Consider the following 19,234-nt stretch of genomic DNA (forward strand, 5'->3'; position numbering starts at 1 on the left):
TTTTTAAAAAGTAGTTGTAATTACCATTCTACCAGCATTCAAGCCAGTATGATGTAGTCTAATCTTGGTGTCAGATTAAGACAAGGGAGACCCCGGTTCAAACTCCCACTCAGTTGTATAACTCAGTGGGTGACCTTGGGGCAGAGTCTCTCTCTCTCTCTCTCAAATTGGGAGCGACTGTGTATGCCATGCTGAGTTCCTCGCAAGAAGGGTGGGATAAAAACAAAATGAATAAGCCCCTGAAAAGTAGTTCAACTGCTTGCCGTTTTAACTCCTGCCCATCACAGGGGATAGCAGAATGAAAGCTGGTGGGCACTGTCAGGACCCCATTCTGTGTCTCAATTAGGCACCAGCTTGACACTCACACCCATCTTCAAGGAGGCCAGGAAACGATTGAAAGCACCCATGTAATGGCATGTATATTTGTGGCAGGATGATCGCTTTGAAGTTGAACACCAGCACGCCCCTTGCACCTGTGTCTGAGCGGGGAGATGAGGGGAAAGATGCAAAATACATTGTAATGCGACATGAGAAGCGAGGCTTCTTGAAGGTTGTGATTTACTGGCTTCATTTTATTTTTATCCCACCCCCTTCCCCAGGGCTCCGTGTGGGTAATGGGAAGGAGCCGTAGCTCAGTCGCAGAGGACATGCTTTGCATGAAAACAGTCTTGGGACCTGGCTCTGGCATCTTCAATTAAAAGGGGGTCTCAGGTACGCAGCAGGGAAAACCCCCTGCTTGGAGAGCGCCTGCCGGTCCAAGCCGACCATCCTGGGCTAGATGGACTCATGGTCTCAGTCACTGTAAAGCAGCTTCACCTGCTCACATAATCCAATACAATGAATGGCACTAAAGAATCAGAACCCAGTTATATTAGAATCACCCCACACCACTTAAATCTTGGGCCCGCAAAGAATAGTCTCTCCTGGAAAGAATTCTGGCTTGCACTTTGAGGGGCCTCTGGGGATGTTGTGGGGGAGCCACGGAGAATGCCTCTCCAGGGGCCTTTGCTATGAACTTGGTGCATGGATGGCGCAGTCGAGAAGGTGGCCTAGGGCAGTCGTTGTGACGTGTACAAGGGAAAGGGGGTGGCTTTGGAGGCATGTGGGGCTCAAGGAATCAATGGAGGGAGAAGAAAACAGAAGGGAGAAAAAGAGACGGACATGCCCAGAGGTCACAGCACACACGGGGCATTCCAGAGGAAGGAGCCTCCGAGGCAGCTTTATAGTGTGTTGCATCTTTGCGAGAAACTTCTCTCCCCATAATCTCCTTGCCCTTCTTAATGTTTGCTTTGCCTTCACTCTCTTTAATAAATGGCTTCTCTGCCAGCATCCGAGCTGCAGTTTATGGTGCCGTCACCTGCGCCTGAACTCACTGCTGTAATAAAGCAGCATTAAAGGGGGAAGCGGGTGGCACAAGGCCGTTTGTTATTCCCCCTCCTGTGCGGTGCTGCTCTCAGTAACTAATGCAGCCTGGTGTGGAAGGAAGGAAAGAGGTGGGCAAGCCCCCTGCCCGCTGCTTCTGTATCCTGACTCTGCCGCCGGGGAAGCCTTTGGATCACGATGGAAGCTTGGTTTCTGGGGCTAGAATCAGTCACCTCTTGGAGCATCAGAGGGGTATTGGGGTGTGTGTGGCCCCAAATGTAAAGGAATAATCATAGTTGGGGAGATAGTTGTGATGTCACTGCAGTGTTGCTGGGGAGATCAGGGTAACTTCACTGCAGTGTTGCCAGGATGCTTCTGATAGGTGTAGTTTTTGTTGCACCCAGTTGGCAGTTTTGCCCACAGTGCTACAACATCCTGTTTCTGTCTTGGTCCTTGCTGTCTGTCTGCTCGCACACATCCAGTGTCAATCGTTTTTTCTGCTTTAGATATACAAACTGCCTACTCTCCTCCACTTTTGAACACAAGACTCAGGATTGTAGGAATGCTCTCGCACTGTCAACTTTGAATTCTCCTAGTGTTGCTTTCCAGCTGGTTAGTTTCTCTTTTGTTATCATCACTAGTTAGAATGTTGTAATCAGAGTTGAAATGCACTTGCCCTCAGGCATTCTAAAAATGATCAGCAAGCATTAGATATGCAAATATTGGGCACCTAACAGTATGTGATACTCGGCTTTAGCACTTGACATCCAATGATTATCATTCAGTAGGAAGAGGAGTCATTTGACAGGATCTGGCAGAGGACCTGCAGCAGCACCTGATACTTTGCAGTTTCTGGTGACGCAGTCCGTAGCTGACAGTAATGATAGTTGGAGTTTGGTGGTCCTGTGTGAACTGGAGCATGCGCTCATGCAAATAGCAGGAATACAGGACGGATGGGCCAGTCCTGTGGTGTGCTGTCTAATAAACATAGAGGATTATATCTTCTACAGCCCACTTGCTGGTATCTGACGCAGACAAAGAGATGCATCACCCCCACTCCACCTGAGACCATGCCCACCAGCCCCCCCATTCTCTGATCCCTGCCGATCCTGCCCCCATGTTCCCCCTTGGCACTAGTATCAACAAGTGCTGCTTGCCCTCCTCCTCTGCCTTTTGAAAAGGGGTGGGAGGGACATGAAGCAGAAGGAAATGTGTGGAGGACCTCATAGGAACAGAGGAAGCTGCCATATACGGAGTCAGACCATTGGTCCATCTCACTCAGTATTGTCTACACAGACTGGCAGCAGCTTCTCCAAGGTTGCAGGCAGGAATCTCTCTCAGCCCTGTCTTGGAGATGCTGCCAGGGAGGGAACTTGAAACCTTCCGCTCTTCCCAGAGTGGCGCCATCCCCTGAGGGGAATATCTGACAGTGCTCACACTTCTAGTCTCCCATTCATATGCAACCAGGGTGGACCCTGCTTAGCTAAGGGGACAAGTCATGCTTGCTACCACAAGACCAGCTCTCCTCTCCATGTCCTTGCGCGCCATGCCCCACTGCTGGCCCAGCAGGGGATGAATGAGGAGCGGCTGTGGGAGGACGAAGAGCTGGGTGGCAATGGCAGGGGGCACTGCTGCTGCTGCTGCCACCAGGAGGTAGCAGTGGCCAGCAGCCCTCTCACTAGTGGGTGGTGGGTGAGGCAGGTGGCTGGCCAGCAGGCGGGACTGATCCACTGCCCCCTACCAATCTGCTGGCCGAAATGACTGCTTCACCAGACTTCATTACCAGGCTGACCACAGCTGCCCTGTAAGTAAGTGGAAAGAGCCTTTCTGGATCAGACCAAGAGTCCATCTGGTCCAGCATCCTGTTTCCATCAGCCAGATGCTTCCAGAAAGCAGAACATGAAGGCACAGCTTTTCCCCACTGGTTGTTGCAGAACGCTGCCTCCAAACCTGGAGGTTCTGTTTAGTTATCATGGTCAAATAACCATGCACACTGCTCTGGGCTCCTTGGAGAAAAAGCAGGATAGAAATGTAAAAATAAATAAATAAATAAAATAATAATAATGGTCGATAGACTTTATCCTCTTTCAATATGTCTAATCCCCTTTTAAGGCAAGTCAAGCCAACAGCCATTTCCAAAACTTGTGGCAGCAAATTCCTTAAGATAATAATGTCTAAATTGCAGATGGTCTAAATTGCCTGCCCATTAATTTCATTTGCTAGTCTTTGCATTCTAGTATTATGAGACAAGGAGGGAAATGTCTCACTGTCCACTTTCTCCACAGCACTCATACATTCATAAAGATCTATCACATCTCTCCTTTGTCACTTTTGTTCTAAACTAAAAGCCTCAAATTCTTTAGCCTTTTTAAAGAAAGGTGCTCCAGCATTTAATCATTTTTGTTGTCCTTATCTCCACCTTTTCTGGCTCCACAACATCCTGTTTAAGATGGGACATCCAAAACTGCACAGCATTCCAAATGCAGCTGCACCAATGATTTATATAAAGCCATTATGATCATGGCTGTTTTATTTTCAATCCCTTTCCTAACAATCCCTAACATGGATTTTGCCTTTTTCACTGCTGCTCTGAACACTGAGTTGACGTTTTCATTGAGCTATACACCACGAGCCCAAGATTCTTTTCCCAGGTAGTCATGGCAGCTCTCTTGATATCTGTATGCTTTCCTCCACAAGGCAAATAGCACCTTTGAGGGGAGAAGCCATTTAGATAGGGGAAAGGATTAACCCCCCTTTTCTCGATATCATGCTCCTTGACCCCGCCTATTTCTCCTCACCTGCTGTTTTTAACTTTTTAGAACACTAGCCCTATTCAGACATTATGTGCAGCCATCAGTATACTGGTACATGTTTTTGTGTGAATGACTGTACCTGTGTTCATTTTAAAAATGAACCTGGGTAGAGGCCCCCCCAGTGAAGAATACAGAAAGGGAGTGTAGTGTTGTGCCTGTGTTCAACATGTGAATAAAACTACTGTCTCCTGGCATTCTGTCTCATTTGGCCTTGAACCTGGTGCCTTTATTTTTCCTCTTTATTTCCCCCCTGCACCGGGGCTGCCTCAGTCCCTTGGGCAGCTCAAGGGCAAAGACTTTTGCTGTGACCAAAGGCACATCTTGCTATACATTTGGGTGGGTTTTTAATGTCAATTTAAGAGTCATGGCTTCTCCCAAAGAATGTAAATTCTTGTTTTGGAAAGATGTAGAGACCTATCTACATATACACATCTATCCTGGTTGTATACCAGCCATTGCCTTCTCAAAAAGGAAACTGAGGGTTGTAATTTGGAAAGAGTGCTGAAAATTCCCTGTTGGAGATCCTGAGTCCCACTTCTACAGATCTACAGGTCCCAGAGTTCCCTGAGGAGAGGGAACGACATATCAGTTTCACTCTTTGGTGAGCATGTGCCTTTTGTGAGGAAGCTCTAGCACCTTTAGCAAAACCCCAGAAGTCTTTGGGTGGGAGAAGCCATGACAACCTTGAAACCGGCATAAATGTTGGATGTAGATTTTAGGGGATGAACTGGAGGGGCGCCCAGAGGTTCTACATTGTACTCATTAAATGGCTTTGCTAGAATGTTAGGTTGATATGCTTATAGCTTCATTGAAGACTGGCTCCCAAAGAGGCTGTAGCTGAGATCTTGTTTCTTCCTGTAGCAGACACTCACACCCTTTCCTCCACAGGTGAGGTGTTCTTTGTAGTCATCTGTAGCCGCCTGCTCCCACAGTAAATGCTGCTCATGGCCGCTCTTCCCCACGCAGTGTGTTCAGCTGAAGTCTGCCCTGCAATCTAAGGCAAAATGAGCATTATCAGTATAACCCTCCCTATCACATTTTATAGCATCCCTAGCTGGGAACCACTTCTGGACTCTCCCCTCCTCTTTTGCATTCTGGGCACATAAGAATTGCAGGGCTGGGTAGAACAGAATGATGATCCATCTACTGCAACATTCTATTGTTGTCAATGAAGCATCTGGCTGCTCTTGGAAACAGGATAATGGAACAGATCTGATCCAGCAGGGCTGTTCTTATATTCTTATGCAAATAAGCAAAATGATGCATGCTAGCAACACCAAGGCTGCTGCTGCTCTCCAGTTGAAGCAGGGCAAGAAGGCAGCTGTGGCTGTCCTCTCCCCACCCCTCTTTTCTTCTTGGGGTCTGTGTGCTGCATAGCAGGTGATAATGGAAAAGTTACCAACTGGACTGAGAAGGGAATGGGCCAGAGTGGATGCTTTTTCTTTGCTTCACCTGGAGATTTAAAGGGCAGTATCTGGTGTCCGGAGTAAGAAATTACAGCCCAAGGTAATTTCTGTCCACTTTGATTAGTCCCTGTCATCAGACAGCCAAGAGGTATATTGGTCATAAATGTAGAGACTGAATTTAGCCACCAACAGATCTACTTAACTTTTAAAAAATAGCTGTTTGTGCTAGAGGCCATTACAGCACCTTGTGGCAGAAAATTCTACAGGTTAATTGTGTTATTTGGTGAGATTCCTTTTACTTGTCTAAAATCATTCATTTCTTTCTTTTTTTCACCTTTTAAAAACAAAATTCAAGTTTTATAATATAAAAACAAACGTATCTACCTGTTTCAGTAAATGTCCCCAGGTTTTGAATTTTTAGAGAATAGGTTTTCCTTTCCCCTCCCTCCTTATGGTTTAAAATATCACTGGGTTTGAATGGCAGAGATTTATAAAGTCTTTTTCATGCAGATCAGTGGGATGGGATCTAACATTCAGCTTGATTGTGCTCTGTTGTGCCCCCTTCCCAGGAGCAAGTGTCATGTTATCCACAACTGGATTAAAACGTGGGGTGGAATTCTGTGTTCCTGGACAGGGAAGTGATGGAACTCAATTCCTATGTATGTATGCGTGTATGTAACTTGTGCACTGCTTTTCAGGCCAAAGGCTTCCCAAGTTGGTTTACATAAAATGGTCAGACAATCGAAATTATGGGTAGTAAAGCACCTGCTTTGCATGCAAATTATCCCAGATTCAATCTCCAGAATGTCGGAGTTAAAAGGATCTCAGGTTCCCGGTGATGAGAGATGTTACTCTCTGCCTCAGACCTTGGTCTGAGTAGGTAGTACTGAGCTAGGTGGACCAATACCTCAGTAAAAGGCAGCTTCATAGGTTCAATAAAAAGACAATAAAAGCCACAAAGGCAGAGCAGCAGAGAAAAATGAAACCCCAATAAAACACACAGTAAAAGGCCTGGGGAAATAATGGGGTCTTCACCTGGCACCAAAGGAGATCAAATTCAGCACCTGGGAAGAGCACATCCAAGGCGGGCCCCATCATGGGTCGCCATGCTCCTCGCCTCAGATGGTGGTGGATCATCAGGCCAAGGCCTATCAGCCTTCACAGGCCAAGGTTCAGCACCCTGTTTCGCATAGTGGCTCATCAGGTGCCTCTGGGATGTGAATGAAGGCAGACCTCCTTCTCCCACCATTGTTCTCCTGCAGCTGCTATTTGGAGGTTTACTGTGTCTGAACAGGAGGTAGGATATAGCCATCAAGATAGATGGTTTATCTAGCACTTTTCAACAAAAAAAGAGTTCTCAAAGAGGTCTACATAGAAACAGAAGAGGAAGAAGAGGAAGGAGGAGGTGATAAACACAAGGCAGACACCAACAACAGACACAGGAGGAATACTGCACTGGGGCTAGAGAGAGACAATTGCACTCCACCCCCACCCCCATATTAAAAGAGAAACACCATCTTGCAAGGTTCCTGGTTAGCAGGGGACTAGTAGCCATTGGATAGACCTGTCCTCCATTAATTTGTCAAAGAAGCCCCTTTTGAAGTCACCCAAGCTGGTGGCCATCACCACACCCTGTGGTAACAAATTCCATAGATTAATTATGTGCAGTGTGAAAAAGTTCTTCCTTTTGTTCATCCTAAATCTCCTGCTAGTTGGTTTCATGGGATGACTCCTGGTTCTAATGTTATGAAAGAAGCAGAAAAAACTCTCGCTTTCCACACCATGCATAATTGTAGAAACTTCCAATCATGTCCCTGCTGCTTTGCCTTTCGCCCCCTAAACTAAAAGCCTTTGAGGAATTCTAGGGTTTCAGTGGTTAAAACCTTGAATAAGGCCTAGGAATGGACCATGTGCCAGGGTAGTTGTTTTGAAACTGCCACAATTGTTCCATTTGCCCCAGGGGCGTATCTATGGTGGGGCAGGCAGGGCACGTGTCCCGGGTACCACTTGAAGGGGGGTGCCATTTTTTAAAATAAAAAAATAAAAAAATGGCTGCCAAAAACAAAATGGCCACTGCGCATGCTCAAATGGCTTCTGTGAGGCCCTAGGCCATGCCAGGCCTCACAGAGGCCATTTGAGTATGCACGGTGGCCATTTTGTTTTCAGCGGCCATTTAAAAAAATATATTTTAAAAAATGGCCACCACACATGCTCAAATGGTCCCTATGAGGCCCTAGTGGCCAGCAGGGGGAACCTTTGCAGACCGCCATGGTCTTTAGGAAGCCCCCCAAAGGGGCTACAGGTAATTTTTTTTTAAAAAAATGTCACTATACACATATTCAGATATGTGACTTGTATGTGACCTTCAGACTTGTATTTTTCAGCTGATATTATGGTAAAGTTATCCGAAAGATGGGTGACAGAAGTTTGGACAGGGGGCACAATTTCAGTGCTTGCCCTAGGCGCTATTTTCCCTAGATACACCTCTGATGTGCCCTGTCCTAGTTAGTTGCCTAGCTGCCATATTTTTGTACTAAATGGAGATTGTGAACCATCTTCAAGGGCAGCGTCTGGGCAGCTTGGAGTCATCCTTCTAGACCAGAGCATGAATCACTGTGGCCAGGCTATCTCCGTGCTATCTTTATGCCTATTGCTGGTTGTCATAATCACCTGTGATATCTGGATCTCTGGGGGCATCAGAAATGGAGCCTGGGTGCCCCCTGAACTTATGATGCATGAGTGCAGCGTCATCCCCTCACGTGTTATTAAACTCTCCCCACCAAACCTAATAACCCATATCTTCCCCCCCAAAGTGTCTTTGCTCTTCCCTCCACATTTAAATGAGGAGTTGCTTCTCTGTCTGCACACCCCTGAGTGGTGGACATAGTGTCCAGAGGCGGCCTAGAGGTGTGGAGCTGTGTGAGCTGCAGAATCCTCAATTTACTTCAGCCATAAACTCACTAAGTGGCTTTGGGCAACTTGTGATCTCTCAGCCTCACACCTGTGGGGAATACGGACCCATCGGAAAGGATGGTAGCAAAGGTTACTACTGAGAAGAATGGATGGGAAATGCTTTGAACTTTCAAAGTGCTGTATAAGTGCTAAATAGTGTTATTACATAATTAGACCCCATAATTAGTACAATATTTATGCCCAGTATTTTCCTACCCATGGAAAAAGTGGGATTGCAGCCCTAGGCTTTGGTTCTATAGGGGGAAACCCATAAGCTGGATAGGGTGCCTACCTTTGTGCAAACAGGAAAAATTCATTGACATCTTGGAATTGTAGCAACTGCTTTCTGTTTTGGATCAGGACAGCAATGCAAAGCAGCACTTCAAAGGTGATCTCATCCCGCTCCACAGATGTGAAAGGGGCTGATGTCTCCTCACCTGTGAGCAGAGAAAATTATATTTTTCCCCAGGCCTTCTTTTGAAATCATGGCTCCAATACCAAGACGGATTCCAGAAACAGACTGGAAGAGAGTCATCACTGGGGAATCCGGGCAGGGGACAGGGTTGGAATGGGTAGAGGGAGAGAGAAACTTTTTCTTAGTAAAGTCTGCTCTGTGAGAATGGTCAGCTTTCTGCTCTGCCATTAGAACAGAAACAAAATGTCACAGAAATTATATTAGCAAAATCTCAGAATTTTACTCCCCCCCCCCACTTTGAACAAATTTTAGATTTCACCATTGAAATGTAGGGGTGCTTACATTTTTTAAAAAATATTATTTATTATTTATCTTGTTGAATTTAAATTAAAGTTCTCTTTGCCAAACAGAGATAGCCCAAGACATTCGGGTGCATGAGGTAGAAAATCCGAATGGCGCCAAACTGGTAGTAAAAATATGACAATAAAGTAAATAACTGATAATGTGCTGCCATTTAATGGTATTCCAGAACCATTGGAATTTAGCATGTCAGGCTGCCTCACTCTGCCTAATGGTAGAGTCCACCTTCTTTCCCCTAAAACTTCTATGGCAGCAGCATGAGGCCTTAACATCCTGAAGTGGTACAATTGGATATATAATCTCAAATGGCAGATAGATGCGAGATCATATTTTGGAATGCTTCCCAACTTTGAAAAGGAAAGAAAAACAAAACAAAAACATGTCCCTGCAAGTAGAAAACTAGCACATAAGGGAGAAAACTGGGTTAGAATCTTTCTCCCCAATAGGTTAGTTTTTTTGCCTAGGCCTATATTTATACACAGTTTTCATCTTGTTCTTTTTAGGTCTTTGTACTGGATATAACTTTTAAAAAAGAAAGCACTGAACAGTTGTAATCGTTCAAAATATTTATTTATTTATTCATTCATTCAATTTCTATTCCATTTTTTTCCAAAAATGGCTCAGGGCAGTTTACACAAGAGAAATAACAAACAAATAAGATGGATCCCTGTCCCAAAAGGGCTCACAATTTAAAAGAAACATAAGATAGACACCAGCAACAGTCACTGGAAGTACTGTGCTGGGGGTGGAGAGGGCCAGTTACTCTCCCCCTTCTAAATAGAGAATCACCACGTTAAAAGGTGCCTCTTTGCCAAGTTAGCTGGGGTTAATATGGGGGAGCATTTACAAATGTGATTCCCTGCTGTCCACAATCTAAAGTGGTACTATCCATTCTACCACCTTATTCTGCTGCATATGTAGACCAAGTCCAAATCTCACAGAATCTTTAGTCTGGAATGCCAGAGGGCGATATACAATAATTCAGATTAAGAAAGTATACTGAATTTTGGCAAGCAAATTCAAGTTAGCAAATTCTGCTGTAAAATGCCTTTTTATAGGGAGGCCATCCTCAACATAAAGGGTTATCAACCTTTGTGTGCTCCAAGACAGGACCAATCAAAATTAAGCTGGTTAGTTCCTAGGGTGACAACTGTCACTCAGTTCCCAGTTCTGGTCCTGTCACACTCTGATAGACCGTTTATGGTTCGAGCTCCTGCTCTGATATTATATTCCCTTGATCCTATCAGGCTAGTTCTCTCCCTTCACTTCCTAATTTCTTTTATTCTGTGTGCAAGAGTGGGAAGGGAGTTGTGTTCCTATTTAATTTTGGCTCTATCTAATTGCTTTGCCTTAGTTTCCCCTTATATTGGTGATTGAAGTGTTTTTAAACTTGGAATTTTTAATTTAAACTTTACCCTTTCTAATTGGCTCCAGTTATCCCCTGTGAATTTCCAAATCCCTGGGTCATTTGTCCTATGGAGATTTCTCAGTTGGAGGATATGCTGAAGGGTTCCCTTTTGGAGGGGCCCTTCTCTGACCCAAGTGGCAGAGCACTTAAAAGGATCCTCTTGCCTTTACCAGGGAGGCCCTGTTTGGTGTCTTCCCCGAAGAAGCGGGAAAGAAAGAGGGAGCAAAGAAAAGAGGATTGCACGCTTGTTGCTCTGGCTAAGTGGGCCGGTCCCTTGGAGCAAGTGGATTCTCTCACCTCTGTGATCAAGCCGCATAAAAAGACTGCCAAGAAGACTAAACATGTCACTGACGTGGAAAGGGGGAAAAAGAAAAGAAAGGAGTTGGAAGGGACTAAAAGAAAAAGAAAGGCCAAGTGCTCTGCTGGAACGCCGCTGAGCGAGCAGCTTCAGATTCAAGCGGTTTGTCGTCAACAGCCTCTTCGGAGTCCACCCGATTTGGCCGCCAAAACCTGGAGCGCTCCGTTGGCCATTTTGGGGGACAGATCTTCCGATCCCCACTCCTCCTCGGACAACAGCGCCTGCCATTTTGGAGGCAATTTATGGTCAGGGGCCTAGCTTACTAGCCCGTGCCCATGATTTATCTGACATGCTGGGATCACTACTTTCTTTTGCTTCGGCCTTACCTTCTGCACCTGTTCTGCCTGACACCTCAGAGCCTATGGGCCCAGTTCTGCCACCGGCCGTGACACCGTGCAGACCAGTGGGGGATACAAGTGAGAATGTTCAGGCTCTCCCTCCTGACGTGGCCAAGTGGCTGCAGAAGTTTGTGGTGAGGCAATGTTTGGCAATTGTGTCTCTTTCCGTCCTGGTTCTCCCCCCTGCCCCTGATCCAGTTCCCATGTGTCCCTCTCCACCCATGCCAATGCTACCTATACCTGTGTTGCCCAGCTCAGCCCTCCAGATGTCCTGCCCAACCCTCTTTTTCGTCCTCACCTGACTCCAGTCCTTCTAGGCAGGCCATTCCCTTGGGGGAAAGGGGGCGGTTTGTTCCCAGACAGAAGATATTTTTTTTGTAAGTGGAGAGCTACTACCCCTTCATTGCCAGGGCCCAAATGTCCTCCTCTGATACCAGCTGCTTTCGTAATTGTACAACCTGCGGCTCCTATAGCGCCTACTCTGCCAGACCAGCCAAACATGCCAAAGCAACCTATTTTGTCTACATATCCATCGGAACCTGCAGTGCCAGTGCAGCCTAGGAGTTTTCACCCTCACCTGGGCTCTGATTCTCAGTCATCTGATAAGAGGAGATATCAGATGAGCAGACACCTCCAGACTTGCCTAGCTCTACATACCTTTTTACTACATCCAGTTTTGAGGTACTCTTGCCAAAGACCAAGCGGGCCATTAAGGATGTGGCTAAAGAGGCTACTGTCACAGCCATGTCTGAATTGGACCTGGATGTTTTCCCTGCCATGCCTACTTCAGCTGCCACTGTTCTGTTTCCATCACTTTCCAAGGATGTCATGCTGGCTGAGTGGGGTGCCCCAGTTTCATCTAAACCTGCTCTGGCCTTTCCAAAAAAGCTGTATAGATTACCTAACGATGTTATGTCTCTCCTAGCTGTTCTTTTGGTGGATACTTCTGTGGCTCAGCTCACATCAGCAGAATTGATGAGTAAGGAGGGGGATGAGCAGCTTAAATACCCTGAGGACGAAAAAGCTGATCACCTGCTTCAGAAATGGCAATGAGGGTACTGCTATAGGGGTGAGTACGAACCGGTCCGGTGGCCATTCTAAAGAATGGCCGAACTGCCGGACCGGTTCGGCCCTTGCTGGTTCGGGTCTGGGTGGGGGGCATTGCTTTAAGGGCGGGAGGGCTTGCTTACCCCTCCCGCCTCTTTGCCCCCTCCAGCGCCCGTATTTAACAGACTAACAGGGCGCTGGAAACCAGCCGCCCCCGCCCCGCCCCCCCCGCCGCAAGCAGATTTACCCCCAAAACTACCAATACCCCTGCCGCCGCCGCCCGCCCGCCAGCCCTCCCTCCCTCCCTCCCAGCTGCCCGCCCGAGTCCTCACCCGATGCTTTAGTAAAAAACGAGAGGAGCTACCGGACAGAGCTCCTCTCGCTAGGAAGGCCTGCTGCATACTGAAGGCACTTTGTGCGCGCGCATGCGCGCACCACAAAGGACGCCGATTGCCGGAGGCCCGGTCTACCCGCCGGGAAAAGGCCGGGTAGACCGGGCCTCCGATCGCCGGGTAGACCTCCGACCTGCCGGGCCGGGTAGACCGGGCCTCCGGTGATCGGCGTCCTTTGTGGTGCGCGCATGCGCGCGCGTGCAAAGTGCCTTCAGTATGCAGCAGGCCTTCCTAGCGAGAGGAGCTCTGTCCGGTATCTCCTCTCGTTTTTTACTAAAGCATCGGGTGAGGACTCGGGCAGGCGGGCGGGCGGGCAGCTGGGAGGGAGGGCTGGCGGGCGGCGGCGGTGGCAGGGGTATTGGTAGTTTTGGGGGTAAATCTGCTCGCGGTGGGGGGGGCGGCGGGGGCGGCTGGTTTCCAGTGCCCCGTTTGTCTGTTAAATACGGGCGCTGGAGGGGGCAAAGAGGCGGGAGGGGTAAGCAAGCCCTCCCTGCCCTTAAAGAAAGGCCCCCCTTCGGTGCCGGTCCGGACTGCTCCGGACCATGCACATCCCTATACTGCTACAGTCATCAGGGCCGCAGCGACCTCTTCAATATTTGCAAGGGCATCTATTCTATGGTGAAGGACCTTGTGCAGTATATCCCTCAAGAGAATGTAAAACTGTTCCAAGGGGTATATAAGTTGGCCAAGGCGGCCGCCCTTATGGCGGACTCAAGTCTAAGACTGTATCCAGTATGTCTCACATGCCATGGCTTCTGGCGTGGCGGTACATAGAGGCCTCTGGCTAAAAAGCTGGTATGTAGATACTAAATCTAAGGTCAACTTGGCTGCCACTCCATTCACGGGGCGAAAGCTTTTTGGGGAATCTTTAGAACCAGTTCTAGTGGAGACTAAAGATAAAAAGGCCATGCCAGCTGGTTGCAAGTACTTTAGCAGGTCTTTTAGAGGGAGTGCTTCCTATTCATCTTCCTTTCGTCCCTATAGGATTTTCAACTGTCCACCAGCCAATCAGCAGTTCAGAGACAACCGCTCCAACTCCTACAGGCCGGCTTGGCGACAATCTTGGAGTGCGCAAGGTCAAGATGCAGCCAGAAACCAACAGGACAGGTCCTTCCCTTCCACCTCAAACGAGGGAAACCTTAAGCAATGACCAGATTCTGGTTGGGGGCAGGCTTCTGTGGTTTTCAGAGGCCTGGGCGAACAGCACCTCCGATCACTGGGTGCTGCAAATGGTTCGCAAAGGTTATGCAATAGATTTTCTTTCTCCGCCCCCAATTTTTATTTGGAAACACCCAAGTCAAGGGTTTGATCAAAAAAGGTGTTAATGAATCAGACCATTCAACATCTGGTGGAGATTCAGGCCATAGAGCTGGTTCCATCAACCTCATTATGTTCAGGCATTTATTCTTTGCTCTTTCTGGTACCAAAGGTGGATGGGTCCTGGCGAGCAATCCTGTACTTGAAATCCTGGACAATCCTGGACTTGAACAAATATGTGAGGAAGAGGTCAATTCGAATGGAATCCCTCAGGTCGATCAATGATGCTGTCCAGGCGAGGGACTTCCTAGCTTCCGTCAATCTGTTGGAAGCCTATCTCCATGTACCTATTCACCCTTTCTTTTGCAGATTCCTGAGGTTCACCTACAACCATCACCACTTCCAATAAAGGGCCCTGCCCTTCAGGCTGTCCTCAGCCCCCAGGGTCTTTACCAAACTGATGGTGTCGGTGATCTCCCATGTACGGCTTCAGGGCATTCATGCTCACCCGTACTTGGACGATCTTCGATCTACACCAGGGATTCTCAGCGTTGGGTCCTCAGATGTTTTTGGACTTCAGCTCCCATAATCCCCAGTCCCAGTGGCCTTTGGTCGGAGATTATGGGAGTTGAAGTCCAAAAACAGCTGAGGACCCAATGTTGAGAATCCCTGATCTACACAATGTCCTCATGTCAACAAGCAGTCAGGGATGTCCAGCAAGCTGCCCAGATTCTTCAGGACCATGGCTTTGTTATCAATGAACAATTTCTGTCCATGCCAGCAAAATTCTTCATCTGGGCACCTTCTTCAACACCCAGAGGGAGACAGTCTCCCTGCTTTGGAACGGCGTCAGAAGTTAACCGCCTTGATCAAGTCCATTTCGAGCAAACACAAAGTGGCTGTCATGACCCTAGCCCAGCTCATGGGGTCAATGATCGCCTGTCTGGAATGCACCCCTTGGGCACAGTGGCGCTTCAGACCACTCCAGTGGCTCATTCTTCCATTTCAGATGGCCATGATGGAGAAGAGGCATGTGATGGTTCAGCTCCCTCGCAAAGTGCAGCAATTATTTCTCTGGTGGATGTCTCTGGCCATGGAGGAGGGTCTACCCCTCGAAAGTACAAGCAAGGTGGTGGTCACCACTGACACAAGCCTCTCCGGCCGGGGAGGTCATTGTCTAGGACAGCATGCGCAGGGATTGACAGATTTGAAACACAACATCAGTTGGCTGGAGCTGAAGGTGATCTGGCTAGCCTTGTTTCATTTTCAAGGTCTACTCGGGCACAAACACATTTTGATCAGGACAGACAAAGTTACGGCCAAGTCTCATGTCAATCATTGGGGGGCGGGCACAAGATCGTGCACCTTGATGAAGGAGGCCAGCTTGCTGTTCATATAGGCAGAGAACAACCTACTGTCCATGTCAGCCGAGCGCCTGAGTGGTTCGGCAAACCTTCAAGCAGATTGGCTGAGCCAAAAATGGATGGATCCGGCGGAATGGGCACTGAATCCAGAAGTCTTTGAACAGATCTGATGGGATGTCCTGAATTAGAACTTTTTGTGACCCCTTTCAACGGGCAACTTCCAAGGTTCTTCACGAGGTACCAGTATTACTGAGCGGAACAGGTGGATGTGCTCATGTCACCATGGCCACCTGGTCTACTTTATGCTTTTCCGCCTGTATCAATCCTCAGGATGTTCATCAAGAAGCTTCTGTCAGAGGAGGCAGTGATCATTTTAGTGGCTCTGTACCGGCCACTATGGTGTTGGTTCTCAGACCTTCTGTCTCTTTTGGTGCTTGCTCCATGGCATCTCCCTCTACAAGCAGATCTTCTTTCGCAGGGGCTGTTTCATCCAGATCCAGCGTGGCTTCAGTTACATGTGTGAATAGTGCCATCCCTAGGGGGTGTGGGGCTGGGGGCGAATCAGCATGTGCAGGGCCTTCTTAACATTTCATATCATTACAGAATCATACTGATTAATGACATACAGTGTAAATAGTGTGAGTGAGGTTTTTGGACATGACTAACCAGCTTGGACACACAGTGCATTTCTAAAGAAATAGAAATAAAAATAAAAAGCACAACACATGCTTCACAGTTCTCACTCAGACCTTCTGGGTTGCAAATCAACTTGAGCATAGTGCATTTATAAATAAATATATATTATATATTGTTCCAGAAGTTTTTGTAATTTTCTGCCATGAAACAAGCCACTTATAGGACTTTTTTTGATGGGTTTTTTAAAATTCAAAAAAATATTTAAAACAACAATTTGTCCAATCCACTTCAATTTAAATATACATATTCCTCCCACCCTGCCCTACATCTCTGCTCAGTTCCAAAGCCCTATGGCAAGCCAATCCCTAAATATTCTAGGAGGGGGGAATAACCACAAAAAGGATATCACATCATATCTCCATTACTAAGCAGGGAAAGGCTGGGCTGGGCAGAAGGTCTGCACAGAAATATGGTGGGCAAGGGCAGCCAGCACTGGGCACTCTGCCTGCCTCCTTCCTTTCTGAGCTCCAGGCTTCAGCCAGGCCTACATGGAGGCCTCTCTGGAAGCCCTGCACACCTGCTGAGAGACACAGAGAGAAAGAGATCTAGCAGCTTGCCTGGGAGCCTTTCAAGCCTGTGCTGCACATAAACACAAAAGATTGGCTCCAGCTGGGATGCGTGCAGGGAAAGATAAGTGACTGGGACTGGGGGGGGGGGGGGGGAGGCTGCACTGCAGTGTGCCCAGAGTAGGGCCTGTGCCAGCTCGGGGCATTCGCCCTGGTCGCCCCACCCTAAGGACAGCCCTGCATGCGGAAGTTGAGTGCAGGTCGTTAGCTGATAGAGGTTATTCCAAACAAGTTCAGGACACAATTCTGGCCTCAAGGCATCCTTCCATGTCTCGTATTTATCAAGCCACCTGGTCGGCCTTCTGAAACTGGGCATGTAAGAATCATATCCAGCCTACTTCAATGAGAATTTTGGAGGTCCTGGCCTTACAGGTGAAACTCGGAAAATTAGAATATCGTGCAAAAGTCCATTAATTTCAGTAATGCAAATTAAAAGGTGAAACTGATATATGAGACAGACGCATTACATGCAAAGCGAGATAAGTCAAGCCTTAATTTGTTATAATTGTAATGATCATGGTGTACAGCTCATGAAAACCCCAAATCCACAATCCTAGAAAATTAGAATATTACATGGAACCAAGAAGACAAGGATTGTAGAATAGAACAATATCGGACCTCTGAAAAGTATAAGCATGCATATGTATTCAGTACTTGGTTTGGGCCCCTTTTGCAGCAATTACTGCCTCAATGCGGCGTGGCATGGATGCTATCAGCCTGTGGAACTGATGAGGTGTTATGGAAGACCAGGATGCTTCATTAGCGGCCTTCAGCTCTTCTGCATTGTTTGGTCTCATGTCTCTCATCCATCTCTTGGCAATGCCCCATAGATTCTCTATGGGGTCAGGTCAGGCGAGTTTGCTGGCCAATCAAGCACAGTACACTGTATACTTTTCAGAGGTCCGATATTGTTCTATTCTTCAATCCTTGTCTTCTTGGTTCCATGTAATATTCTAATTTTCCGAGATTGTGGATTTGGGGTTTTCATGAGCTGTACGCCATGATCATCACAATTATAACAAATTAAGGCTTGACTTATCTCGCTTTGCATGTAATGCATCTGTCTCATATATCAGTTTCACCTTTTAATTTGCATTACTGAAATTAATGGACTTTTGCACGATATTCTAATTTTCCGAGTTTCACCTGTACTCCAGTCCAGCCTCGAGATGGGTCAGACTTCTAATACCTTGAAGCGTCGAACTTCAGCTTTATCCTCTGTCCTTGACATATCAGTGCTGGGATCCTTGGCCTTACACCCTCACATTAGCTGTTTTCTATGGGGAGCTTCTAACATCACTCCTCCACTGGTGCACAGGTTTCCATTTTGGGACTTGAACAAAGTGCTGAATGCCCTCACTAGGGCTCCCTTTGAGCCTCTACGGTCAGTCTATTGAAGCTGCTGTCTTTTAAGGTTATTTTCTTCGTGGTGATAACATCTGCTAGGACAGTATCTGAGCTGGCTGCTTTGTCGGTGTGTAAGGTACTGTGCCTCTTTCAAAAGGACTCAGTCGTTTTAAAATTGGATCTTATCTTCATGACAAAGATTAACTCTGTTTTTTATAGACAACAGGAGGTCTTGCCTTCAATTTGCCCAAATCCTTCTCACCCAAAGGAAAAGATTTGGCACATGCTAGATGTGCGTTGGGCAGTAAAAATCTATGATATTTTCCAGACTAAAAATTTTCATAGTTCGGATTCACTTTTTGTGTCCTTCCAGCCTTCATCCTTGGAGGCCAAGGTCATGAAGGTTTCCCTGGGCTGCTGGATTAGGGCAGCCATTGCTCTAGTTCACGAGTCTCTCCAGCTATCAGTCCCCAAAGGCACCACAGCTCACTCTACCAGGAGCACTTGTGCATCAACTGCATTCTCAGCCCAGGCGCCCCTGGCCGAAATCTACAAAGCGGCCACCTGGGCTTCTGTGTCACCATTCATTTCACGACAAGATTCCTTCTTTTCACACAGCTCAGGCTGTTATGGGGCATACAGACTTACAGCAGGTGGTTTAGCCATCTGCTCCATCCCTGTATTTAAGCTTGGGTACGTCCTGTCATGTTGAGGATGGCCTCCCTGTACCATGGAAAAAGAAATATCTGTAGACTTGCCATGAAGGGTTCTTTTTCAGGGTATAGGGAAGCCATCCAGCCCACCCGTGGATGGTGGGTCTCATCATTGTTTCAGCCGCGCTTTTGTTTAGTCAGGGAGGTGGGACGGCTTCCAGGGTAACCGTTTACTTATCTCTGTTTTTTACAGCAGCTCTTGAAAGTGGTTGTCTGTTTCTAACTGCTGTTTTTTTTCTGTCTGAGCTTTTTTCTCCAAAGCTTTGCTAGTATGCTATACGGTCCTGGAACTGGGGATTGAGTGACAGTTGTCACCCTAGGAACCAGCCTGCTTAATTTTGATTGATCCTGTCTCAGAGCATGCAGAGGTTGATAACCCGTCACGTTGAGGATGGCCTCCCTATACCTTGAAAAAGAACCCTTCATGGTACATCTACCAA

General features: G+C 47.3%; 1 protein-coding gene across 1 annotated transcript in view; it reads right to left on the minus strand.

Moving 5' to 3' along the window:
• Positions 1-4,958: 4,958 nt before the first annotated feature.
• LOC128345262 (TBC1 domain family member 15-like) overlaps positions 4,959-19,234 on the minus strand; it is a 41,271-nt gene continuing 26,995 nt past the window's right edge. The window contains exons 12-13 of the mRNA XM_053296962.1: positions 8,826-8,970; positions 4,959-5,169 (exon numbers count right to left, since the gene is read on the minus strand). Of these exons, the coding sequence (XP_053152937.1) occupies positions 5,118-5,169; positions 8,826-8,970 (197 nt within the window). The 3' untranslated portion in view covers positions 4,959-5,117. The remainder of the gene's footprint in view (positions 5,170-8,825; positions 8,971-19,234) is intronic.

This window comes from Hemicordylus capensis, chromosome 2 (assembly GCF_027244095.1).
Source record: "Hemicordylus capensis ecotype Gifberg chromosome 2, rHemCap1.1.pri, whole genome shotgun sequence".
NCBI lineage: Eukaryota > Metazoa > Chordata > Lepidosauria > Squamata > Cordylidae > Hemicordylus > Hemicordylus capensis.